At 37.9% G+C, this 27651-nt stretch overlaps 3 protein-coding genes across 4 annotated transcripts in view; 1 reads left to right on the plus strand and 2 right to left on the minus strand.

Moving 5' to 3' along the window:
• The window catches only part of LOC134656917 (serine/threonine-protein phosphatase alpha-2 isoform), a 57263-nt gene extending 52830 nt beyond the window's left edge, over positions 1-4433 (minus strand). For both annotated transcript variants that reach the window (XM_063512469.1, XM_063512470.1), the window contains exons 1-3: positions 4197-4433; positions 3899-4030; positions 2459-2675 (exon numbers count right to left, since the gene is read on the minus strand). In XM_063512469.1, coding sequence (XP_063368539.1) covers positions 2459-2675; positions 3899-4030; positions 4197-4257 — 410 coding nt within the window. In that variant the 5' untranslated portion in view covers positions 4258-4433. The remainder of the gene's footprint in view (positions 1-2458; positions 2676-3898; positions 4031-4196) is intronic.
• Positions 4434-7871: 3438 nt separating this feature from the next.
• Positions 7872-14834, plus strand: LOC134657183 (zinc finger protein 85-like). Its single transcript, XM_063512737.1, has 3 exons — positions 7872-8032; positions 13307-13435; positions 13530-14834. The coding sequence occupies exons 1-3, from the start codon at positions 7925-7927 to the stop codon at positions 14832-14834; spliced, it is 1542 nt and encodes a 513-aa protein (XP_063368807.1). The 5' UTR covers positions 7872-7924.
• Positions 14835-16090: 1256 nt separating this feature from the next.
• LOC134657184 (outer dynein arm-docking complex subunit 1-like) lies at positions 16091-27464 on the minus strand. Its single transcript, XM_063512738.1, has 11 exons — positions 27299-27464; positions 26522-26647; positions 25796-25990; positions 25348-25487; positions 24672-24846; positions 21813-21992; positions 21288-21438; positions 20191-20362; positions 19289-19430; positions 17066-17196; positions 16091-16229 (listed from the first exon to the last, which is right to left on the minus strand). Exons 1-11 carry the CDS (start codon positions 27362-27364, stop codon positions 16091-16093), a joined length of 1617 nt encoding a protein of 538 aa, XP_063368808.1. The 5' UTR covers positions 27365-27464.
• Between the last annotated feature and the right edge of the window lie 187 nt (positions 27465-27651).

Genomic DNA, 27651 nt, shown 5'->3' on the forward strand with positions numbered 1-27651 from the left:
TTTAGTAGAATTCTGAGTATGATTTCCAAGTTTTCTTTGTGTTATATGTTACGTCGCAATATTAATATCTATCAATACAATCACGTCAAAATGATAAAACCCAAAAATTTACGCGAGATAGCAGAGTGACGAATCTTATCAAGTTTTTATCTTTACATGAGCACTTTGAATGGCCAAAGGTATATACTGTCAGGTGACAAGCAAAAGTCACTAATTACTATAAAATATTTAAACAAAAATCAACCTTTTCGTACTAATAGGGTTCACTATGGCTATGAACGTGGTACTTAGTGACTTTTGCTTGTCACCTGACGATACCATGTTCCTGATTTTAGTTTTAGTTTGATATTGTTATTGTTTCTGTTTTTTTCTGTCAATGTGTGTATTGCGGCAAGCTAATGACGACTGTACACTAAGAAAGTTTTGACCCGGTCCACATATGTCACCTTTTTCGATATTGGATTGACAATAGTGTTTGTTTGCGGTTTTCCATCAGAGATCCTATTCTATGCACATGATGCATTTATTTTTTATGGCTCCTCTACACGATGGGCCAACGCCGGCCACTCCAAGGGACGCAGCCATGCGGTAGAATGAGATAGCAATATCACTTGCTCCCTTTAACGCATAAATGCGTCCCTTGGAGTGGCCGGCGTTGGCCCATCGTGTAGAGGAGCCATTAGCTTGTAAGATTTTTATTATTGTATGTATGTATGTTAGTTTGTAAGGTATGTATCTATGGGCCTTAGTTGCCTGTTAATAAATGATATTTGATTTGATTTGATAACGACCCTTCTCTGTTGGACAGCCACATTTTATTAGTCCCAAATGTCCCAATGTAAACAATAGGACTGCCCATAAAGTGCAGACTAGGAAACGCGAGTGCGTGAGTCACATCTCTGAATCACGAGCGAGGTCGAGAGTTTCAAGTTCGCTATATATGGGTTGCGTCATCTTACTACAATGTGCGTTTTATCAGATCATTATCTTGCTTTCGGTAATTGGTGATAAATTGGGAAGTTAAAAAAAAAGAAACGGCCTTGCAGTATGTAAAAACATGTTTAGATCAAATCATTATTGTTTAACACATTCAGTGCCGAAAACCCGACTATCGGGTATTTTATGACTTCGTTCCCCGGCCGAACGACCCGATAGTCGGGATCGTGGTACTACAGCTTTATGACGAAATTTTTGTGGCCTGGCTCGGATGTCTTGTTTGGCTGGGTGGCAATGAATGTGTTAAACTTTAGAGTTAAAGGTTTTCTATGTAGGTATTGGACATTTTTGGGCTGTTATTTACACGACTGCCCAAAAAAGGAGTGTATTGTTTTGTATTGTAATGTTTTGAAACAGTGAATCAAGAGTAGATTAGAGTTGTTAAATAAAAATATATAATTTTTAAGTAAAGAAAAATTTACAATATTAATAAACAGATATCCAAGGCCACGCATGCATTAAGCATTCCATTACTTCCATATGAAGGCAGCGACGCGTGTCTAAAAGAACTACGGTTTCGTGTTCAACTCCCATGACTGTTAAATATAATAGTTATGTATTTGGGTGTTCTGTTATTTTAGAAGTTAGAGGGGGCGGGGGGGGGGACGAAGACACATTTTACCACTTTGGAAGTGCCTCTCGCGCAAACTATTCAGTTTAGAAATAAATTATATTAGAAACCTCAATATAATTTTTGAAGACCTATCCATAGATACCCCACACGTATGGGTTTGATGAAAAAAAAAAATTTTTTTTCTATTTTTGTGTGAAAATCTTAATGCGGTTCACAGAAATCACAGAATACATCTACTTACCAAGTTTCAACAGTATAGGTCTTAAGCCCCGTCTCCATATCGCGCGGCAAACCATCGAACATTGGCTCGCGATATGGAGACGGGCCTTTATAGTTTCGGAAAAAAGTGGCTGTGACATACAGACGGACAGACGGACAGACAGACAGACATGACGAGTCCATAAGGGTTCCGTTTTTTGCCATTTGGCTACGGAACCCTAAAAATGAGGGATTGTCATAAACGTCACATTTTTATAGAAATCTACAATTCATTATGACATTGCCACACATGACTCTAGGTAGCATAAGAATTTGCTTTCACTCTGTTCACACACAATTTAATTTATGGCTAATTAATAATCTCTTCTAGTCTGGGAGATTTTCTCCAGATTTTATCAGTGTCATCTCATGAGACTAATTAGGTGTGACAGACATTTGGTAGCTTCTTAAGATTTCGTTTATGAAGTATGAATCATATTGTTTGCTCAAAGCTCATTGTAATATTTATGACAATATTTTTCCCGCCGTAAGTTTATTTGACGTTCATAAGCGCATTGTAATTATACCTACTTGAATAAACTATCCTTTATTTATCTTTATCTTTAACAAATGTAAACAAATCTGTTTACCTTACAAGTATCATAAATAAATAATAAATAAAGCACTCACCCATAAATCCTATTAATGCTAGCACACTCGTGGTTCCCCCGTAATAAGAAGAAGTTCTCCGGATATTTGATCTTGTACGCTAGCAACAGGCAGATGGTCTCCAGCGACTGCTTCCCGCGGTCCACGTAGTCTCCGAGGAACAGGTAGTTGGACTCGGGCGGGAAGCCTCCGTATTCAAAGAGCCGGAGCAGGTCATAGTACTGTCCGTGGATGTCACCTGTTGGAGAGTGTTGAGTTAAAAAGTGATGGATGCTAGTTTTAACACATTCAGTGCCGAAAACCAGACTATCGGGTATGTTATGATTTCGTTCCCAGGCCGGACAATCCGATAGTCGGGATCGTGGTACTACAGCTTTATGTGACGAAATGTTTGTGGCCTGGCGTGGATGTCTTGTTTGGCTGGGCAATGAATGTGTTAAAGTCTCAAGTTATATAGATGTAGAATTGTAGATGATATATGTAGGCAAACTGATGCACAGTGACAAATTTTGTGTTGTCATTATTTTGACATATAATGACATCGCTTAAAGCAACCAACTGAGATAATGAGATTAACAACATAATTTTGAGGTACTGGTATAATCTTGGTTACAGCAACTATCGGTTATAACCAGTTCATTGGTCCCTTCAATTTCGTTATTTAAATGGTTTTGACTTTAGAAAATGTGTAAAACTCAGACCAAACATTAAACAATTTTGTATGGATAAATGTTGGGCATTGATTCAAATAAATAAAATCAATATAAAATGCACCTGGTGTTGTAATGTTATTGTTTACACTTTTATAATTGAATAATTTGAAAAAACTAAGATAACTAAATTAATAGCTTTACACATGATTGCATTTTCGCGGGATTACAATTTAAACAGCACAACATAAACAGAAAACAAGGAACTTTGTTGATAAAACCATAACATACCTATAGGTAGGTAGGTGTAGGTATAAACACATGTTTCAGTATTTATAAAACCACTTGCAAGTAAATATTTACTCAAGAAACATTAAATAATTTAACATCATAAATTTAATGAGTATGAATGTTTTTGTATTTTTTGTACCAATAAACTCACAATTCCAGATATTTATATAAATAATTCTCATGTCAATTCCTATATTTTAAGCCAAAACTTTTATTACATCAAATTCATAAGCACTCTAAGCAGAAAAGTAATATCTAAAAAAGTTGTATGCTTTCACCGGGTTAAAATTCAAAATATTCTACATCTGTAACAGATTTTTTTAAATGGCAAGTGGAAAAACTGAAGTACCTACAAGTTCCTTTATAAAATCATATGCAAAAAGTAAACCGTAATGCTGTATTATTGATGAAATATTAATATTATCTCAGAGCAGCCATTGGGAAAGTAGTTTATGAAAGTTATGCTAGAGTTTACCGATCAAACTATACATGGATTTGTTTATGAAAACGCTTTACTCACCGCATATTTTTAGAGGGGCTTCCAATTCAAGTAATATGGGCTGTGATAAGAATATTTCTCGCGATTTTAAGCACAGCCCTTTGATCTCGATTTCCGTTAACTGTACATTCATGCCAGGTTTCTCGCCCCGGACTGAAAACAATAACCAAATATAAACACGGAACCATTTAAGCTAAATAACACGAAATACACTGCACTTTCACACACAATCCGTTAAACAAATACACAATTTGTTTATCACTTTATATTTACAAAAAACACTGACGGTTTCATTTATTTCCTGGTATATCAACATTACCTTTTAGTAATTTTTTTATGACATTGTCGATGTTTAACTCATCTGTGTCTCTGTCTGCCATCGGATAGAATGTTTGTGCACGGAATATGACTAAATATTACAAGTAAAGAAAGGAAGATTGTAAAGATTTTTGCCGATTTATGAAAGGTACAACCTATTTCAGTTCTCGGCTTAAATGAGTTTCAATGGCGGAGACATCACTCACACACGCAAACAAAAGAAACACATCATCGGTGTTCCCAGCGATAAAAATGTTGATTCCCGCATAAACGAAATCAACTTTTTATGTTATAGTTTTGTTTAAGATCAATCCGTATGCTTACGACGTTAACCATGTCTTTTTAATGAGAAATTATAATGAAAGATTTGTTTCAGTTTTTTTTTAATGTGTCAATGAATGTTTGTCTCGTTTGTTTCCTAATTGTAAATGCAGTAAATGTAAGGTCACATTAAAATCTACACTTCTAATATTTATGTCAGTGGAATAGTTTTATTCCTTTTATCAATATAATAATTGTTACCAATACATAATATTAAAAGATTTTCTAAAAATATATATTTAGCTGAATGTTACCCACATATGGGGTAAATTTAAGCTCTGGTATCCCTTATTCAATTCAGTGTTGCAACTGAAAAAAAAAACAAAATGTCAGTGTTGCCTTAAAAAATTAAAACAACTCAAGCGTTTAATATATTTATACTTGGTCAAGCAGATCTTGTCAGTAGAAAAAGGCGGCAAATTTGAAAAAAGTAGGCGCTAAAGGATATTGTCCCATAGAAAATTTGAATTTCGCGCCTTTTTCTACTGACAACATCTGCTTGACCTAGTATATATAATAAATTTGTTGTTTTTATCCTATACTTTCCGTTTATTATGATTTATGAAAAAGCTAAAAAGCAGAAACGCTGTAAATAGCTCGAAAAAATCACAAATTGTAAAATATAATTTAAAAACAAGATTTTTTTAGAAATGAAAACACAGCTACAAAGTGTCAGTGTCATTTTGGCTGTCTCTGTTGTTATTATCATATTATTGATGTATTATTGGGTTTATTTCAGTTTATTTACCTATTTAGAGATTTTAGAGTCAAAATTAATTTACTGGAATTGTTAAAACATTAAGACTTCCTGTTTTTTCTTATTAACTTCCTTTTCTTAGCTTCAGTATTCTCTTAAATACAGTCTTGTTCTAGGTTAGGTCTCATCGGCAAAACAATACCTAACAGAGAGTGGATAATACATGGATAATACCATAATATTCAAAGAGAATATAATGACAAAATACGTGAACATATTACCGATAAAAACAAGAGCATATCTACGGTGTCATTTCCAGTATACCTACTGAGCATTTATTAAGTAGAGTGGGGATAAAAATGTACAATATTTAAATGTAGGTACGCCGATGCTCAGCATTTACTATATTGAGAATACAAAATCACTGAGCTTAGTGAGCTTCATAATCCTAATATCTAATACCAATTCAACGTTCGATCGTTCGGATCTTTGGTTCTTAATAGTAGAAAAGTGAACTTGAGCAGCTTAGACGAGACAATGTCCACCTTATCCAGTCTTTCAGGATGACGAGCGTAAGTCACGTTCGTTTCGTTCAACGTTGATACGAGGGGTGATTGGAAAGTTCACGGCCTAAGTATGAAATGAAATCCAAAGATTTTATTTAATATTTTTATTTCTCTACGTAGTCCCCGTCGAGCTCTTTGCACTTGTTCCGTCTGGATTCCAAAGCCCAGTGGCGGATTTCCCATAAGACACAGTAGGCTCGAGCCTAGGGCGGCGAGATATTAGGGGCGGCAAATTGTGACAAAAAAATCGCTGATGATAACAAGAAATGACTTAAAATTAGGCCAGGCAACGAATTCTCAAAAAAATGTATAGAGGTAAATGCTTGGAACACAATTTTTGACTTCGTAACTTTGTTTGAACTAGTTAGGAGGTGAACATATCAAAAGTCCCCGGCCGTAGTGCTATGCTATGCGTTCTAACGACTGATCATTGTACAAAATGAAAGCTGATTAAATTTGCTACAAGTTTTATTTAGTACCTACAGTTTTTCGATATCTTGAGGGCCACAGTTATGCGCGAATCGCGGCGCGAAGCCGCGAACACGAGTGTGGCGTCGATTTCACAGATTGTTCACGCCTTCGCGCCTTGTTCCCCGTTTTTTGTCGGTTTTCGGCCAGCGTTAAAGGAGGCGCGAAGCGCGAACTTGCAAGTCTCCACAATACACACTATTTTGGCTCATCAGTTGCAAGATAAATATTAATTCTATTATATATAGCGGCTATATTTTACGGTTTTACAACAAAACAAAATGGAAAAATAGCTACAGCAAGTATGATGCCTTAGATAAATGACAGTTAAACTCGATTAGCTGATGCTTTTCAGCCATCTTGGCTCGGAACTAAACTGCGACCCGAGAACCGAGAAGTTTCACCGAGAAGTTTGCGAGTGTGGAGTCATACGTCAACGTCGCGATATGTTCGCTCGGCGAAGTCGGGCCGCGATTCACGCACAATAGTCTGGAGGGGGGCTTGTATAGGGCCCTCCACACTCGTGCGCGAATCGCGGAGCGAAGCCGCGAACGTGAGTGTGGAGTCGATTTCGCAGATCTGCTACACTGTTAAAATCTTTCGGATTCCTTTCCTCGTGAGAACCGTGAATATTATTGATGGAAATTCAAGAGCGGCTATCTCAAAAACTAAACAAGATACTCTAGATCAGCCATTCTCAAAGTGTGTTCCGCGGAACCCTAGGGTTCCGTGACACCCCTGCAGGGGTTCCGCAAGAATTTAGAATTATGCTTATTTAATAAAAAAATACACTTCTAAAAACTATTGTTTTATTGTAGGGTTCCATTAAGTATTTCGCTTTCCAAAAGGGTTCCGTCAAAAAAAAATATTGAGAACCGCTGCTCTAGATCGAAAAACTCGACTGTATAAAACTTGTAGCAAATTTAATCAGCTTTCATTTTGTAGGTATTTATAATGATCATGTCACAACGACGCATAGTTTCCAAGATATTATAAGCGAAAACCGAAAAATGGAACCTTCAAATCAAACCCCCCTACCCCCGCTCAAGGGCTACGGCGGGGGACTTTTGATATTTTCACCTCCTAACGAGTCCAAACAAAGTTACTAAGTTAAAAATGTGTCCCAAGCATTTCCCTCTATACCTTTTCGTTGCCTGACCTAAATGTAGTCAATATTATGGGTGCTGATGCTGAAGGGGCGGCTACAGGGTCTGAGCCTAGGGCGGCAAAGACTGCAAATCCGCCACTGTCTGTGCTATTGATAGAAATGATAGGATTGAAGTGGGAAAGCTATGTATGGCGCCATCTGTAAAAACTTCGATCGGTAAACCCATTGTGAAGAGTATTGAGTCCTATTTTAGTACCTAATATTAAATAATAAAATTGTAAGTAGTATTCTTAATACCATCAAATCGTGTTGTAACAACTCTATATGACATGCGGCGTTTGCAAGCTCGAAAGGCGAGGGGAAGTCTTCAAAGTCGATAACGGTCGCCCATTAGAGCGACTAGAGCGAGATAGTTGCGCCAAGTGTAATGCTAGAGAAAGGGACAGAAGAATAGATGCGGGCAAGCATGCGGGCACTAATGCGGGGGTTATTTTCCTCAGTCTGGCAGTTCTTTCGTCATATCATAGCGCACGTAGTGAAAATAAACTAGAGCGTAGAAAATAAATAAAATGTCGGATTTGCTCGCATGTCGAGCATGTTTGGCGTGCAAGGTTCCGGTTTACGATATATTACGAACGAGATATCAACAGGCGTTTGAGAAAATGGCGACTATATCGGTATGTAAATTTGATTTTATAACTATTTTAAGACGCGAAGGTAAAGTAGATAAGTCGGCAACGCCATCTATTGCAGCTGTCCCGGCTACAATATTTTGTACTAGGTATTTCAGGCATCTGAGTATTTTTTTCTTAAGCTAACAATATATAAATATGTACCTAGTTAAGTACCTACTGTGTTAACTACATCCTAGCCTACAGTTCGTTTTTTTAGCATTAGAAAGAACTTGAAAGAAGGTAAGCGATTTTGATGTGTCTTAATTGAAAAACACTTTTTAAAAATCAATAACTATTACTTATGAAAGCAGAAGACTATAAAAGATCGTATTAGATTCATAATTGTTACATATTTACCGTAACTTATTTTTAAAATGTGTTTTTGAATTAAAAGACACATCAAGGTTGTTTACCTTATTTCTAATGCTAAAAAAACCGGCCAAGTGCGAGTCGGACTCGCGCACGGAGGGTTCCGCACCATCAACAAAAAATAGAGCAAAACAAGCAAAACAAAAAACGGTCACCCATCCAAGTACTGACCCCGCCCGACGTTGCTTAACTTCGGTCAAAAATCACGTTTGTTGTATGGGAGCCCCACTTAAATCTTTATTTTATTCTGTTTTTAGTATTTGTTGTTATAGCGGCAACAGAAATACATCATTTGTGAAAATTTCAACTGTCTAGCTATCACGGTTCGTGAGATACAGCCTGGTGACAGACGGACGGACGGACGGACGGACGGACAGCGGAGCCTTAGTAATAGGGTCCCGTTTTTACCCTTTGGGTACGGAACCCTAAAAAACGAACTAACTATAATAGTCGATATAGATAGTAGTAATAATTGACCCCTGCTTACGAAGCGGAGGTCCCGGGTTCGAATATCGGCGAGGGGATTTATTTGTGTGTTCATCACGAATATTTGTTCCTGTCTTGTGGATGTTATCTAAGCATGTACATATTTATCTATATTTATATAGGTACCTACATATCGGCGGCCGATCGTAATATCCACCAGATCATGAAATTTCTAGGCATATCGTGAAACGTGAAGATCATTGTCCCGTTCCCGCTAGGTGAAGCTAAGGTACCTATTTATTGGTTTATTTCTACACTAGCTGTTGCCCGCGACTTCGTACGCGTGGATTTGTATATTTGTGGTTATATATTCTACATTAGCTTAGAACATTATGCAGCAAAAGATCGCAGTAAGACGGTTAATCATTTGTTAATTATTAATATTACAACGCATGATACTTGTCTTTCACAACCTACGAAGCTTCAAGCCCCTAACTGAATAAAATTGTTCTCGATATAATCCCTCTCAACCAGAAGATTTTCATGTCCTCTATTTAATAAAACCTACTACTTAACTACCTATTTACGAAGTTTGAAGTTCCTAGCTTTAAATAAAATTTGAACCCTATACAAACTTTCAACCCCTTTTTAACCATTTTAGGGGATGAATTTTTACAAACGCTGAAATTACTTTTCTTGTATTTTAATACTATGCCTATATACAAAGTTTACAACGATTAAAGTCCCGCACTCAAATGAATGTTTGACCTCTATACAAATCTTCAACCCCTTTTTCACCACCATCATGGGGATGAATTATCAAAAACTCTGAAATTAGTTTTCTTCTCTTTTGATGAAATACCTTTTTACGAAGTTTCAAGTTTGTTTGCAACTTTACAAACTTTCAACCCCCTTTCGACCCTTTAAGAGATGAATTTTAAAAACGCTGAATTTACTTTTCTCGTATTTTAATAAAATGCCATTTTACAAAGACTCACAAAAATGTTTGATCTCCATACAAACTTTTTACCCTTTTTCACCACTTTGAGAGATGAATTTTCAAAAACGCTGAAATAAGTTTTCTTCTCTTTTAATAAAATACCCTTTTAAGAAGTCTCGAGTTCCTAGCTTAAAATTTGAACCCCATAAAAACTTTCAACCCCTTTTTAACCCTTTTAAGGGATGTACTTTTAAAAACGCTGAAATTACTTTTCTTGTATTCTAATAAATGTCTCTGTACAAAAATTCAAGCCCCGCACTCACAAAAATATCTGATCTCCATACAAAATTTCAACCCCTTTTTCACCACCTTTAGATATGAATTTTCAAAAACGCTGAAATAAATTTTTTGCAGTTTTAATTTAATACCTTTTTACGAAGTTTCAAGTTCCTAGCTTAAAATAAAATTTGAAACCCGTACAAACTTTCAACCCCTTTTTAACCCTGTTAGGGGATGAATTTTACAAAACGCTGAAATTACTTTTCCTGTCTTCTAATAATATCCCCAAATCCAAAGATTCAAGTCCCGCGCTCGAAAAAATGTTTGATATCCATACAAACTTTCAACCCCTTTTTCACCAACTTAGGAGATGAATTTTCAAAAATGCTGAAATTTGTTTTCTTGTATTTTAATTTAATAACTTTTTACAAAGTTACAAGTTCCTAGCTTAAAATAAAATTTGAACCCTATACGAACTTTCAACCCCTTTTTAACCCTATTAGGGGATGAATTTTACAAAACGCTGAAATTACTTTTCTTGTCTTCTTTTAATATCCCCAAATGCAAAGATTCAAGTCCCGCGCTCGAAAAAATATTTGATATCCATACAAACTTTCAACCCCTTTTTCACCACCTTAAAGGATGAATTTTCAAAAACACTGAAATTAGTTTTCTTGCATATTAAAAATATATCTTTTTACGAAGTTTCAAGTTCTTAGCTTAAAATAAAATTTTAACCCTATACGAATTTTCAACCCTTTTTTAACCCTGTTAGGGGATGAATTTTACAAAACGCTGAAATCACTTTTCCTGTCTTCTAATAATATCCCCAAATACAAAGACTCGCTCGAAAAAATATTTGATATCCATACAAACTTTCAACCCCTTTTTCACCACCTTAGGGGATGAATTTTCAAAAACGCTGAAATTAGTTTTCTTGTATTTTAATTTAATAACTTTTTACAAAGTTTCAAGTTCCTAGCTTAAAATAAAATTTGAACCCTATACGAACTTTCAACCCCTTTTTAACCCTATTAGGGGATGAATTTTACAAAACGCTGAAATTACTTTTCTTGTCTTCTAATAATATCCCCAAATGCAAAGATTCAAGTCCCGCACTCGAAAAAATATTTGATATCCATACAAACTTTCAACCCCTTTTTCACCACCTTAGGGGATGAATTTTCAAAAACGCTGAAATTAGTTTTCTTGTATTTTAATTTAACACCTTTTTGCAAAGTTTCAAGTTCCTAGATCAAAATAAAATTTGCACCCCAAGACGAACTTTCATCCCCTTTTTAACCCCCTTAGGGGTTGAGTTCCAAAAACGTTGCAATTACTTTTTTTTGTAATCGGCTATTATGCCTTTCTAAGAAGTTTCAAAGCATTTGTAAAGGATTCAAACTTTCAACCCCTTTTTAACCCTGTTAGGGGATGAATTTTCAAAAACGCTGAAATTACTTTTCCTGTCTTATAATAATATCCCCATATACAAAGTTTCAAGTCCCACACTCACAAAAATATTTGATCTCCATACAAACTTTCAACCCCTTTTTCACCACCTTGGGGGATGAATTTTCAAAAACGATGAAATTTGTTTTCTTGTATTTTAATTTAATACCTTTTTGCAAAGTTTCAAGTTCCTAGATCAAAATAAAATTTGCACCCCAAGACGAATTTTCATCCCCTTTTTAACCCCCTTAGGGTCTGAATTTCCAAAAACGTTGCAATTACTTTTTTTTTGTAATCGGCTATTATGCCTTTCTAAGAAGTTTCAAAGCATTTGTAATGGATTCAAACTTTCAACCCCTTTTTAACCCTGTTAGGGGATGAATTTTCAAAAACGCTGAAATTACTTTTCCTGTCTTATAATAATATCCCCATATGCAAAGTTTCAAGTCCCACACTCACAAAAATATTTGATCACCATACAAACTTTTAACCCCTTTTTCACCACCTTGGGGGATGAATTTTCAAAAACGCTGAAATTAGTTTTCTTGTTTTTTAATATAATACATTTTTACAAAGTTTCAAATTCTTAGCTTAAAATAAAACTTGTTCCCCATACAACCTTTCATCCCCTTTTTAACCCCCTTAGGGGTTGAATTTTTCAAAATCGCTTCTTATCTCTTGTACACTTTATAAATGCAACCTAGTGTGTAAATTTCAACTTTCTATCTTTTGTAGTTTCGGCTCTGCGTTGATGAATCAGTCAGTCAGTCAGTCAGTCAGTCAGTCAGTCAGTCAGGACACTTGCATTTATATATATAGATAATGCGACTACCGTCAAAACATTACACAGGAACTTTACGATCGGGCAGATTACACGATCGGCTGCCAACATACAAAGATAACAATTCCAGGTTTAAATGTAGCGCAGACACAGACTGTTATTGTGCTGGTTCCATTATTGGGTACCTCATCTTTACTTATCTCCGAAATCTTTAAGGGCCGGTACAGACGGACTGCAACCCAATTGCAATTTGTATGGGAACTGCACGCCAACTGCAATATTGGCATGCAGTTCCAAGTTGCAGTCGGGTTGCAGTCCCTCGGTACCGGCCCTAAAGCCGTTTATTAAAACCTCGAAATTTTCATTTGTCCGAACGCGATTTTTCTAAAAACCGTTGAATATTTAGGGGTGTAACCAAACTAACCAAACTTATGGCTTCTATAGAACGCCTTTTGCAAAAGCTTGGAAAATTAAACGGTTTATGAATAAGTTTTTGGCAAAAATTTCATTTTTGTTACAGGCTTTTATCGCTGACTGTTTTCTTACGACAGACAACTAATACTCATCGAGACAATTCTAGAAACCCCTAACACAATTAGGTTGCGTTGTTTCATCACAGAGTTCCTATGGCCACCTCCTGTCTCCATCATCAGATTAGCTCGATGGTACCATAATATTGCATTGTCACCCGACTTACATGTGTATGCAAAATTTCAGCTCAATCGGAAACCGGGAAGTGAATCAAATTTAACTTGCAAGATTCCATTACAATTTAGTTAGAGGTCGACCTAATAAAAGCGTGTTAAAAAATAATACGTTCGGACAAATGAAAATTCGGCAAATGAAACATCGGGCAACATGTCGCAACATCATTTTTTAACTTCTGTAACACAGGTCTTTACCTAGCTCAGTCAGGGACTTCAACACCTATCTGTACCTACTTGCTTTTTCAATAAAAATATTTTATTTATTAATCATTTCGAAGTTGCGACATGTTCATTCTACCGAAACGTGCAATGTTTAATTCCAGATGGCAGACCGCATCAAGCCACACGCGCTCTGTGCCCCCTGTTTGGAGACCCTGGACAAGTGCTGCAGACTGCAGGAGAAATGTGCCATATCAGAAGGTATCCTGAACCGGTTGCTGCATCAGAACCAGGTACCTTTAGACATTTCTATTTAAAATTGTACTTACTTAAAAAAATTACATTTCTTCTACTCAGAATCTAATCATAACTCTTCATAATTTACAGCTCACCGCAGACGCCATTGCCGCAGTCGATCGACAGCAGCACAATTTAGTTGACACCCTTCCAACCTTCACAATGGGGATGACGAGGCCCAGTGAGGTAGAAAAGTCCGAAGATATCAAGAATAAGAAAGGCTCTAATACTGAACCTTGGGAGACCCAAAAGCTTCAAGGTCCGATAGATGTCACAATTAATACAAAGTCTGGTAAAAGACAAAGTTCAGATCTAACGGACGAAGCCGTGCTTAGGATTGAGCCGGATAAAACTCAATGTCTTGAAGATCTGAAACATGTCGTAGTTAAAACAGAAAATCCTACAGATAATATCATGTCTTGGATCGAGCTTCGTAAAATAAAATGTCTTGAATATCCAAGCCTGTGTCAGATGGTTAAGGGTGAGCCTGGAGTAACGCAGAGTTCTGGAGTGACTGGTAACGTGGAGCCATCAACATCAACGAGTCATTTTGTCAAAGAACCACTGAACCAATCTAACCACACCATATCTATAGAAACAGTTAAACTTAAAGAGACGCCGTATATCCAAATTGATGCAGGAAAATTATTAATAAATGTAAAATCTGAAGATGATGAAAGTTTAATGGAAATTGATGAAGAAATGAACCAACCCATTGACTCTGAATTTAATGAAATAAGCGATGATAAAAATAATATAAAAGATGTCCTAGCTTCAAACACAAGCAAAGATGCCAAGGATGTTAAAGTACAACATTTTATAGAAAAGTGCAAGACAGATGGCAGGAGAATAAAGAAGGTATCGAGTGTTAAATGCGAAGCGAAACTAAAAACTCCAAAGCATAAACCAACAAATAACTTGTATCACTGCAACAAATGCCACTACCTAACCCCATTCAGCAAGAGACTGACGTACCATATGAAGAAACACTCCGGATTCGTCATATGCGCTGTGTGTGATTACCAATGTGCTACAAAAAGTAGATTAGTGTCCCACCTTCGTGTACATACTAAAGAACGTCCATACAAATGCAAAGAATGCAACAAAGGATTCACCGAACCGTGTAGTTTAACCAAACACATGAATATGCATAAGGGAGTTAAACCTTATAAATGTTTGTGGTGTGAATATGAGGCTGCTAGTAAGAATCATTTGGACAGACATATCAAAAGGCACACAGGTGATAAGAGGTTTAAATGTGAGCTGTGTGACTACGCGTGTGTTCAGAAGTGGGATTTGAAGAGGCATGCTAAAACTCATGAGAATGAGCGAGCTCGGTCCTTCAAGAGGGTAGCTCCGGTCATTTTAAAGGCTGTTAGCATAGCTAAGGAGTGATATAATTTATTGAGAGTACCTCTACACTTAAAGCCGTATCACACTACCGCACCTTGGTTACGGCTATAAGATACCCATACTGCCCTCCTAAGCCAAATAGCGCTATCTCAAAACAAATGATTTTGAAAATGGAATTCTCAGGTATAGAAACTAGAGTATAAGTTGGTATAAGTTAGCAATGATTTTTTTTAGATATTTAGCTATTCGGCTTAGCAGGGCAGCATAGGCTGGGATCACTATTATAAATTGCAAGAACGTGTTTAGGGTTTTTCTGAATGATAAACGCAGAGTTGTAATAAAGATTTATTAAATTTAATACTCACATTTTAATTCTATATCAAAACTCTGAATCTACAGACACTTTACGTAATCTAATATTTAGAGATTATTTTGCCGTGCAGATAAAAAATCAACTATTCTCCCTTACTCTGCCTGTATGGATGACGTTTCCTGTAATAAAAGAAAAAGATAATTAGTAAAACGTGGTAGGCACTGTTGACAATGAATAACCTACCCGTATTGTGTTCATTTTATTCAAGTTTTTAACCACATCTTCATATAAATTGAATATTTTCTCAAAATTATAAAGTCAGCAGCAAGGGGCACATCGGAAAATCTGTCACACGTTGCGTTAATAAATATGAGGCTCCTATGCTGCCTTCTACTCTAATATAGGGAAATAAACAAACTGTTTCGCAGTTTGGCGAAGTTTTGTAATAGGTATCTGTTTTTTGTTTATTAGCAATAAATAAAATTAAAAAAACCGGTCAAGTGCGAGTCGGACTCGCGTTCCAAGGGTTCCGTACATTACGCAATTTTTGACAATGTATTTTTTTTGTGGAACGTTAATAAAATGTCTCGTAGGGGTCGGTTCAAAAACTAAGTAACTCCGACTCACGATTGACTGCACATTTCTAATATGTTTTCCTGTCATCTATAGGTATAGTTTGTCAAAGAACTGTCTCATTTCAAACATAGACAGAGAGAATAATACTATCTTTGTCTTACACTCTAGTACTAGCACCCAAAAGAAAAGGATGGGTAGGTATAGTTATTTTTGTTCTTATTTACTGACAAATTGGTTTGACCAACTATAAAGATCTATTTTGTGTATTTTTTATAAATTTTAAACCCAGTAGTTCCGGAGATAAAGGGGGGGGGGGAGGGAGGTTGGACTGACTGACAGACAGACGCATGAGTGATCCTATAAGGGTTCCGTTTTTTCCTGTTGAGGTACGGAACCCTAAAAAGTATACTTACGCGGGGTTGGTTAGCGTGTATATCCCGAACTTGGTGTTGATGGCCTCGAGGTGGAAGATGGTTTCCACATAATCGCGGTCGGCGGGCACGGCTAGAGTCTCGAAGATCAAGTTCATGATGTAGTCTTCCACGCAGCTAAGATAAAGGAAGGTTGGTTAAATATAGATGGTCAAGCAAATCTTGTCAGTAGAAAAAGCCGCGAATTCAAAATTTTCTATGGGACGATATCCCTTCGCGCCTTTTCAAATCTATATCTATATAGGGAATGTGTTAGGGTCGGTTGCACCAAATTGAACTGTTGTCTTTGTTAAAGAGTTCGCTAAATATTGTATGGAGAGTTTCATAGTAGACCGCCGTGGCGCGCCGGGTGACGTAGTTGATCAGTCTGTCAAGTGCGGATGGTGCAACTGGCACTTAGAAATGTGTAAAACTGGCCAATTTTGACGTAGCACGCTAAAGCTAAACCTTAACTTTTTGGATACCGTCGTTGGCACGATAGCACATATGTGATTGATTAACCACATTATTTATTGGCATTATTTAAGTTAGGTCCACCAATGGTCACGTTGGTCAGTAAAAAATCAATACCTGATGGACGCCCTAAGTTTACTTGGTGCCTTTCGGTGGGGCAGGCATAAAGTCTATTTTTTTATTCGGTAGACTAAAATGACATTTCATAGTATGAAATGACACATGACTATGAAATGTCATTTCAGTCTACCGAATAAAAAAATAGACTTTAGGTTGCCCTAACAGCGGAGGACCGAAGCAAGTGAAGAAATAAAATACCATTCCACAATTCAAAGTAACAGAAGACGAAAGAACCCTTAGGGTCCTTCGCACCAAACTCTTTGTCTTCTTTAAAGAGTTCGCTAAATTGTATTGTATGGAGAGTTTCACAGTAAACCGCCGCGGCGCGCTAGGTGACATTGATCAGTCTGTTAAGTGCGGATGGTACAACTGGCACTTACTAAGCGCAGGGCTGGTATGGCACTAGTTTCTCAATCCTGTTAGGATGCAGGGCCACAACGTAGGGATCTGCTACTAGCTTGACGCTGGCCGGCTCCACTGGTTTACGCCCTTTGGGAGTCGGGGCTGGTGGCTGAAACACATATTTCAACAGGTACCTATAGATTCAGATGAACCCTTTTATTATTATTCATTTATTTATCTTTCCTCTTACGTTAGGTTATTTATAATATGAATATAAAAGTAAAATATAAAAACACTTACAAAACAATAAAAAATACATATAAACACATTATAAAAAACCTAACCTAGAATGCCGCCGGCAGCGGGGCAGGGCCCAAGCTACCGGTGGTCAGGGCCGCAGAGAGAGGAACCGGCGGACTATCCGCGCCGTGTCCAAGATCACCGCCTTCTGCATCTGGCCCTTGATCCAACCACCTAGCGAGAGTCTCTCTAGGTGTTGGTCGAGACTCTTCGCTATTAGACCGTTCGCTGAAACAACTATCGGGACAATGATCGTCGAATCAACATCCCACATGGCGGTTATCTCGTGAGCCAAGTCTAGGTACTTACTGGACTTGTCCTTCTCGGCTTTCACGAGATTCTCATCATGGGGGATGGTGATGTCAACGAGCACGGCCCGGCGTTGCGCTCGATCTATTATCACAATATCAGGCTTATTGGCTACAATAGTCCTGTCAGTGATAATAGATCGATCCCAATAGAGCGTGGCACGACCATTCTCAAGAACTGGCACAGGTGAATACTTGTAGTACGGTACTTCGCGGTCCACAAGACCGTATAGAAGAGCAAGCTGTTGGTGAATAATCCTGGCTACGAGATTATGTCTGTGCAAGTACTCGCCGTTAGCAAGATGAGAACAACCGGAAATGATATGCCTGAGTGACTCTCCGGGACGGCGGCATGCCCGACAAATGTTATATTATTATTATTATCATTATAGCCTCATTTATTCCTTAATACATTTAAAATACATTAGAAAATTACATAACAATTCGTAAATTATTTCACGTGCAAAATAACTTAGACTGGCAATTACACAATTCATTTCTTCAGTAGGTAATCTAATCTAGCTCATTTAATTAAACAATTAGATAAGTGTAGTTACGATTTATATAAATTTCGTTATTTTAATATTAAATATGTCATGTAGTTTAATTTAATTAATTATACAGTAGTATTAGAGTTTGAATTAAGGACCTCTCTTCGAGTGAAGGCCTCCTCCATATTATTCCATACATCTCTATCGTTAGCTTTAGAAATCCAGTATTTGCCTGCTACTCTATTTATTTCATCTACCCATCTCTGCCTTGGTCTTGCTCTTTTGAACGCATGAACCCTTTACAAAGCATATAATGTTTCCCATTTTAAACATAAGCCAAATAGCATCTGGATCCCAGTTATGATCTCAGAAGCCAGTAGTAGTGAACCACGTGGCTTCACTATACAATCCCACTTCTGACACCATATTTGTTCATCATTTAAATGACAACCCAATAACGGGGTCCCGTTGTTTCCCATAAAGTTTTAAGTCATAATGTATTGTTTGTCATATTATCATTAGTCATAAAACTGAAACCGTTAACATTTCAGGATTTTCGTCAGGTTATCCTATAGATAGGTTAGGTTAGGTTTGTTTTATGGCAATCCTGAAAAGTGACGCGTTTCTGAACCAAATGAATTATGATTTAACGAAAATGCGGGCAAACAATACATTATGGCTTAAAACTATTTGGGAAACAATAGAGACCCGCTTCAAACATGTGTTTTTATTTCGATCAGTAAGACTGATATTCGATTGTCATTTTTGAATTGTCAGTCAGGTAATGGGTTAAACTGACAATACTGGGAAGATGCTGATGTGTGATATAGAGAGGTAAAATATTGCTCCACCCTAGAGCTGTCTTGATAAGACGCTATTACTAGTTGTGTTTAGTTGTTTTTTAGACAGGCGGTCTTAGGGTTTTAGAAGCCTTGAAAATGTCCATACAACTATTTATTGTATTTGCATTTTAACTTTGTGTCTATTGACAACTGTTATCATGGAAACTAAAATCTAAATCTTAAAATTATAATTCCCTGATCATGGTGAACGATGTACCAGGCAAAAAACTAAAACAAAGATAGTACAAACATAGGATATTAAATGAATTACACGCACACGAAATCGCGGGATGATGACAAAAAAAAAACAAAATTAAGACCTTGACGGCACCGTAGCAAACTTCGATGAGGCCCTTGACTTCAGCCTCTAGGATACGCAGGAACTTGGTGACGTTCCACTTGGTGGTCTCCCGGTGGTTGCCGAGAAGCGACAGGAGAGGCGTCGTGTCGCATTTAGCTAGCCTGTAAACATGGCCAAAAAAAAGTTAAACGTTATTTTCAAACTTTATCCCGTTAAAATTGTGTTTTCTATCCATTAAATAAAATTATAATGTTATACTGTGTAAGAAAGTCCTATAATATAATATTTATTTATTTATATATTTATAAGATTCAATATGTGAAAACAGGCTTATTTCTGTTCTGCGGATCCCAATACCTGACTAAATGGTCGGTTCCTTTCACTAGCACCTTGACTCTACTGATCATACCTGACTAATTCGTCGATGCCTTCCAGTAGCACGGATCCCAATACCTGACTAAATGGTCGGTTCCTTTCACTAGCACCTTGACTCTACTGATCATACCTGACTAATTCGTCGATGCCTTCCAGTAGCACCTTGACTCTGCTGATCATACCTGACTAATTCGTCGATGCCTTTCTGTAGCATCTTGACTCTGGTGATCATACCTGACTAATTCATCGAGACCTTTCAGTAGCACCTTGACTGTGCTGATCATATCTGACTAATTCGTCGAGACCTTTCAGTAGCACCTTGACTCTGCTGATCATATCTGACTAATTCGTCGATGCCTTTCAGTAGCACCTTGACTCTGCTGTTCATACCTGACTAATTTGTCAATTCCTTTCAGTAGCATCTTGACTCTGGTGATCATACCTGACTAATTCGTCGAGACCTTTCAGTAGCACCTTGACTCTGCTGATCATACCTGACTTATTCGTCTATGCCTTCCAGTAGCACCTTGACTCTGCTGATCATACCTGACTAATTCGTCGATGCCTTTCAGCACCTTAATGATGGTGTTATCCGCGGCTAGATTCAATTCTCGCTTTTCCTGCACCTTGGCTCTCTGCTGTTCTAATGCTAGTCTCATGCTGACCAGACGTTTGGTTTGCATCTCTTCTCGAGCCTCGTTGATGTCACGCTGGTCCACTGGGTAAAAATGTGCCATAAGTTATAAGTATAGAAAGAATGGATAGAAATATTTATTTATAGATGGTCAAGCAAACTTTGTCAGTAGAAAAAGGCGCGAAATTCAAATTTTCAATGGGATGATATCCCTTCGCGCCTACATTTTTCAAATTTGCCGGCTTTTTCTACTTCTACTTCTGCTTGACCATCTTTATATTCGTAAACACAAAAGAAACAAAAAAGTGCCACAAAACGGCGTCATCCCAGCATGTATCCGGAGGTTATATTATAGGGGAATTTAAAACATTGTAAAAATAATAAATATAGTGTTAGACCAAGTTAACTCTGCATGGCATTTGCAATGAAAAAGTATGGCATGAAAGGTCATGTCAATTGTATATAAAAATATGACGTTTTTAATGACACTCCACCAAGTTAGCTTAGAAGAACTCTACGAAATAATATATATCTCATATATTATATGAGCCGTGTCTCACCGTGTTCATCTCCCGCCGCAGGAAGATGGACTCCTGCAGCACTTCGTACAGCAGCACGAAGCACTGGAAGTCCTGCATCTCATGCGACACGAAGTTGTTCACGAGTCACGACGCTAAGCCAGCAGCTAAATATAATAAATACAGGAGTCTCACATATGAGCTGCCTCGCTCTAGTCAGCTCCCACCGCAGGAAGAGGGACTCCTGCAGCACCTCGCACAGCAGCACGAAGCACTGGAAGTTCTGCATCTAATTCGCTACGAAGTTGTTCACGACGCTAAGCCAGCAGCTAAATTAAATACAGGAGTCTCACATATGAGCTGCCTCGCCCTGGTCAGCTCCCGCCGCAGGAAGATGGACTTCTGCAGCACCTCGCACAGCGGCACGAAGCACTGGAAGTTCTGCATATAATTCGCTACGAAGTTGTTTATAATAAATACAGGTGTCTCACATATGAGCTGCCTCGCCCTGGTCAGCTCCCGCCGCAGGAAGATGGACTCCTGCAGCACCTCGCACAGCAGCACGAAGCACTGGAAGTTCTGCATCTCATGCGCCACGAAATTGTTCACGACGCTGAGCACACGGCTGGTGCCCGCGTATTGCTGGAAGTCGATTTATAGGTTTTCGTGCTGTGCACATTATACGACCAAGCGTCCGAAAACAACTTAAGCGACTAATAAGCGATGGATGTAAAATAGTAACGGATCGATTGTAGATCAACGCCAATCGATCAAGGATCGACTAATATTATTCTGTGGTTGATAGCTCAATAAAATAAAATAAAAAAATTATGATAATTATTAAAAATAATAAGAACACCACACCAAAAGAGGTATTAAATCTCCTCAGTCCTTTTAAAAGGATATAATCAAATCGAATCATGATGAATGGAAAAAAGGAGGTTCCAAATTTAAAACTGCAAATATGATTTTCGATGTAATAAGCATAACGGGGGCGAAAGGGATGGTATACGAACAAAGATCTCAGACAGAAGCTCGTCGTATCTCGCTATCTCGCTCTCGCATCGCTGGATCTCCTCCTGCCTCTTCACTTCTTCTACTTCATCTGCTTCGCAAATTCTTCGGGAGCCCTTTACGCGCAAAAACTCCTCCAGTTTAGCTAGGTGGTTGATCTCGCCTTCGTAGGATTGCATTTCCTGTAACGGTATTAATATCTTCACTAATGTTACCTAAGAACTACCAGTGAAAAATTGGCAGATTTTGTCTAGGAGCATCAAAAAAAAAAAGAATAAAAAGTTTTAAAGTGACTTCTCGTCTGTCTATGTGACCGAATTTTGGACGGATCTTCAGCGATTCTTAACTACAGTACGCAAGCTTCGAGGAATTGTTCGAACGCCCAATTTCTCCGTCACAAGACATTTTATTAACTTGTGAGATGACTAATACCTTAGTTACTCCTCAGGAGATATCTCGCCTGGTTAGGATGATGGAGTCTAAGTCATCTGTAGGTTATGACGGCATACCAATTAGGATTATTAAGGACAATATTGACCTATTGTCAGAGCCATTAGCTCATTTTTATAATTTATGTTTTGATTTGTGTACATTTCCTGATCAACTAAAAATAGCTAGAGTACTGCCAATTCATAAAAAGGGATCAACTAATATTCCTAACAACTACAGACCCATTTCATTGTTACCTACACTGTCTAAAGTGTTCGAAAAATTGCTAAAAGACAGATTGTTAGATCATATCAACAGATATCAAATATTAAACACAAGGCAGTTCGGGTACCGTAAGAGTGTTGGGACGAGTGAAGCTATTGATGAGCTAATTAAAGATACGGTACTTCAACTCAACACTGGGAAAAAGGTAGCAGGTATATTTTTGGACTTAAGTGCGGCCTTCGATACTGTTGACCATTCTATCTTGTTGAGTAAATTAGAACACTATGGTGTGAGAGGAAACGCTCTTAAATTATATCAATCGTACTTAAGAAACAGGAAACAGTTTGTAGAGTTGAAACACATTGAGAATAATTGCGAGACAGTTCATAAATCACGTATGATTGATATAAGACGAGGTGTGCCGCAAGGCTCCATTTTGGGTCCTATATTTTTTATATTATTTGTTAACGACTTAATTAATTATATGAACGACTCTTTTCCGAATTTGAAGCTGGTATTATTTGCTGATGACACCAACGCTGTAGTGTCCGCTGATAACATAGCTAAACTTAATGACATAATTAATAGAGCCCTTAATACATTTTCTATATGGTTTACAGTTAACAATCTCACCTTAAATAGTAGCAAAACTAAATCGATTTTATTTAATACTAGTCCTACATGCACCGATTCCTTACTTTTAAATACAAATGGAGAAATAGTTGAACAGGTAGAAGTAGTTAAATTCTTGGGCGTTTTGATTGACTCTAATCTTAATTGGAAACCGCAATTACAGGAGTTGAATAATTCAATTAGTTCAGGTTGTTTTGCTTTGAGAAGCTTACGGGAGGAAGCGAAGACTGAACAGCTTAAGGTGGTCTACTATGCCCTCATAGAATCTAAATTACGATATAGTATTAAATTGTGGGGTAACAGTTATCAATATAATACGCAAAGTGCTTTCTTGATGCAGAAAAGAGCTATCCGAATTATAGTCAGAATACCACAATGGGAATCATGCAGGGAGCATTTTAGAAAGCTTAAGATCTTGACTGTGCCTTGCCTTTATATTTTAGTTCTGCTATCAGGTGTAGTCAAAAATTTGGAGGTCACTGAATGCGAATACGACAGAGCTGTAAGACTTGCAACAAGAAGAAAAGACCTTAAAAATAGTTTAGTGCCTAAATTCAAAGTTGTACAACATTCGGCAAGCTACCAGGCAGTTCATCTTTTTAATAAACTGCCGATAGAGTATAAACAGATCTCCGACTGCAAAGTATTTAAACGCAAGTTAAAGGCTTTTCTTGTTGACAAATGTTTTTATTCTATCGATGAATTTGTGAATGGATCTTTTAATTAGTATTGCAATGGTTACCAATTTTATTATTTATTTTAATGTTTTTTTAATGTAAATGTCATACCTACCTATTAATCTATTGTTGACATTATTATTATTGTTGTAGAAGTATTAAATTTTATTATTATATCAATGAAATTGTGTATGACATATTTTAATGGGAATTGTATGTAACTATTTTAAGGCCTCGTTTTTGAATATGTACTTGGTAGAGATAAGATATATTTGACCCTAGTTTTTAATGTGTTTAATGTATGTACTAATTATATGCATGTATTACTATTCGACACAATGTAGGTATATTGTTTAGAATTAAATAAAATAAAATAAATAAATAAATATTGTTTCCTGAACTCGAATTCTGCCATCTCTGGGGCTAAATTGGAAACTTCAAGCTTGAGACTACACATCACGTCAGTAAACAGGGCCCATACAGTCGGAACTTTTCCTATAGACTCTAATAGCCGCCCAAAACTTGCCAAGACAAATGCAATATTGTTTTTTTTTAATTAAGACTCAAAATAGAATGGAACAAGGACCTTTAATTAGGTCCCCGGGCAGCTAGAGGATAGGTAATATAGGTCCTTTACTTTACTCATCATCTCCTAGCCGTTTTCGGCCACAGCGACTGCTTTCTACTGCTGAGAGCGTCGCTGGTGCGCTCTCAGGTGACTGACGTAGCCAATTTTTGCAGCAAATGTGCGGCCTCACTCGCTGCAAGTCAGCACCCCTCCGACGTAAATATGTGATGGCCACAGGTGGTCTGGCCTTTAGCTCGTCACACTTAGTGTCGAGTTCTGTGCGACACCTGACTTCAAATCAAACTGTATTCATAACTCAAGATTCGAACCGCAATATCTCTGTTAAGCTGGAACAGCCCTTTCCACTTCAACGCCTCCAGCTTCCTGATGCACTCGTCCCTGTCCCCGAAGGCGAGGGCGGCGATCTCGAAGATGTCCATGAGGTACTCCTTCCCCTTCACGAGCTTGCCGATGGTGCGGTTCCATTGGATGTTGAAGCTGTTCCTGTAAATTGAAGATAATTGGATAGACGAGTTGCTGCAATACTATGAGATGCAGAACATTACGGCCCAAAGAATCTGTAATTTTCTGTGTGCAACGGGCATAAGTAATGATTATAATGAACTCCCCACTACGCGAGGAGAAAATCTCACTTCCTGGCCAAGGCAAGACGTAAAACTTTAGACAAACCACGGGCGGCAATTCGTAAAGGCCACAAACACCTACGATCTGGAGCATTCACGAATTCACCTCCCTTGGTATGTAATGTACTATTAAAGAGTTGTCACAATAGATCAATGGTCGATGCGGCACTCAAAGGCCCATAACACCCCAATAATAATAAAATAGACGAGTTGCTGATTCGTGAATTTCTGAATGGCGGTAGGTCATCATCAATTGATACGAAACGGTAACTGCCGGTTGGGTAAGGTCTGGTAGGTAATGCTCCAAAGCTACATTTTTGATAATTCCCACTCTAAGGAGAATTATGAAGGCTTAAGTTACCTCTCAACCATCAGCCGATGGATCTCTTCACGAACATGTTTGTTGTCCGTGTTGACGACACAAAACCGCTTGGTGGCCAAGTCCAATCGATTCTCCATGCGCCGAAGACGCGCGGCTGCATCCTCAATCATTGCCAGCTCCTGCATATGAATAATTAATACGTAGGAAAACAAAAACTGTCGCTTCTGTTTCCGAAATTACGTTTTGGCAAAATCGTTCGCGAATTAAGGGCATAATCATAATAAATAGCAGGTTTAATTTCTAAATTCATGTTGTGTACCATCGCCCACACTGTTAATCGACAGTTCGTAAACCTGTGTTGTTGTTTGTACGAAACCAAGGGATAGATTTAGAATTAGATTTCTTTATTTCACGATGAAAATTACACTATAAATTTGCTATTTCGCAATTTCACAATTTTTTTGCGGAGAATGAGGAAATTACTTACATCAGCTTCCGTCGGTACTTTCTTTATCAACTCCTGTATTTGCTTAGCGGCGAGGTAGTTGAGACAGTCCAGCTCGGTCTGCTGGTTGCGCTCATCTCGCACTTCCAAGTCCAAGTGTTCGTACTCCATGATCGAGTAGCGGGTACTCTTCTTCGCTACACGGTCGCGGATGGCGTGTTGACCTTTTTTTGCCAGCTGTAAAACAAGATGAATTAAAAGTATTTTCTTTCCTTCTTTCTTCTTTCTTTCAGCCGTCCTTTTACGCACGTGCCACAGAATATTTCGGAAGTGTGCTTCTTTTTCGGAATGGTATGTCTAAAGCTATTAGATGCGCCTGTTTACGATGCTCAAGTATTGTTCCCCTCGCGTGAATTACGTACGTAAGTAGGGTTGTGAAGTGCACGTGCAATGCTCGGAGCGATTTTAGAAAAAAAAGCGCTGTTAGTGCTGTCGCCAGGTCTGAAGTATAGCACATAAAGCGGTTACTGATAGGTATAAAATATTCTGTGTAAAAGTTATTGAAAAATGGTTTCGTGTAAGCAGTTCCTTCCTCTATCTCTATGTTGTATTGCAACGCGCTATTTCATGATACTTTCTTCGTACCCATTCATTACATATATTCATACATCGTCCCTCACACAGTTCATATTTTCTTGGTCTATCTGATCAGTCAGGACATTCTACAGTAAGGGGTAAGAACTAGCAAGTCTAACTCCTTTTACTTACGTTGATACATAGCAGGGTTTCCTTAAGCTCATGAGTCAATATGCCGAGCTGTTTCTCCTGAGGAGCGAGCTGCGGTTCGCCGCCAGCGCGCTTTTCCACGCTGCACATCGGCGCGAGCTTCTTGAACTAAAAAAAAGGATTTTTGCAATAACCTATTGACAGTTTGCAAGGTACAGAGGTGACCCAGGGGTCCCAGGCTCCTAAAGTTTGTTTCCAGTACCACAAAAAAAAATACCAGGGGGAGAGCAGGGTTCTCTCCAAATATACCTTGACTTCTCGGTTAACGACCCATGCCCTTGCGCTGAAAGTTTATTCCAGTACAATCATCATGGGAACAGGGTCTCGAAGAGTAGATTCACGTCTGATTTTTCAGTAGCTTGCTCTCTTTGTCATCATCAGCAAGAGAAATTATACCAATGACAAAGTTTTTGAGTAGGTATTACGCACACGACGAGAATGTTTGGAGGAAGAGAAATTCACATAGAAAAGTTCCTGCCCCGCCTCTGGTAAGCTATAAGCAGAATAGGCTCAAGGAGTGACCATATTCGGTTGACCAACCAAGCTTCTGACGGTCCAAAGTGAAATATTGAGGAAAACCACCGTATGCACGATCGAAAACCAGCTACGTACCCTTGGCCAGAAGCTTTGTTGGTGATCGGCCGGTCACCCCTTAAAATTTACCTATATTTATAGAATGGAGACCGAGGAAGCTCTTGCCCTCAAAAAGGTCTAGGACTGAAACTGATAACATTGGAAACTTATAATATTTGTACTTACAATGCGCTGTACATTGCTGAGCTCCGCTTCGGGGTCAATAGTCTTCTGTTCCACTTGCTGTGGCATTGTGATAAAATTATAATCTCAAAATAATATGAACAGCGAAAAATATTCGTCTGAAAGAACGTAAATACAATACTGACAGAAGAATTTATAATTTGTCACTTTTGAAAAGCTTTTGAACGTTGTGATTTCATGATTTGCTTTTCGCCATGAGTTAACGCTTTTTAATGAGTTTGCGTTAGTAAAAAGATCGCTCTACATCTACATCGATGTTCAGAAATAAAAAGAGTGGGCCGATTTTTATTTTGTCAGATTTTTATTAAATTTGGTAAGTTCCAAAAGGTCCTTAT

The sequence above is a fragment of the Cydia amplana genome, chromosome 19 (genome assembly GCF_948474715.1).
Source record: "Cydia amplana chromosome 19, ilCydAmpl1.1, whole genome shotgun sequence".
NCBI lineage: Eukaryota > Metazoa > Arthropoda > Insecta > Lepidoptera > Tortricidae > Cydia > Cydia amplana.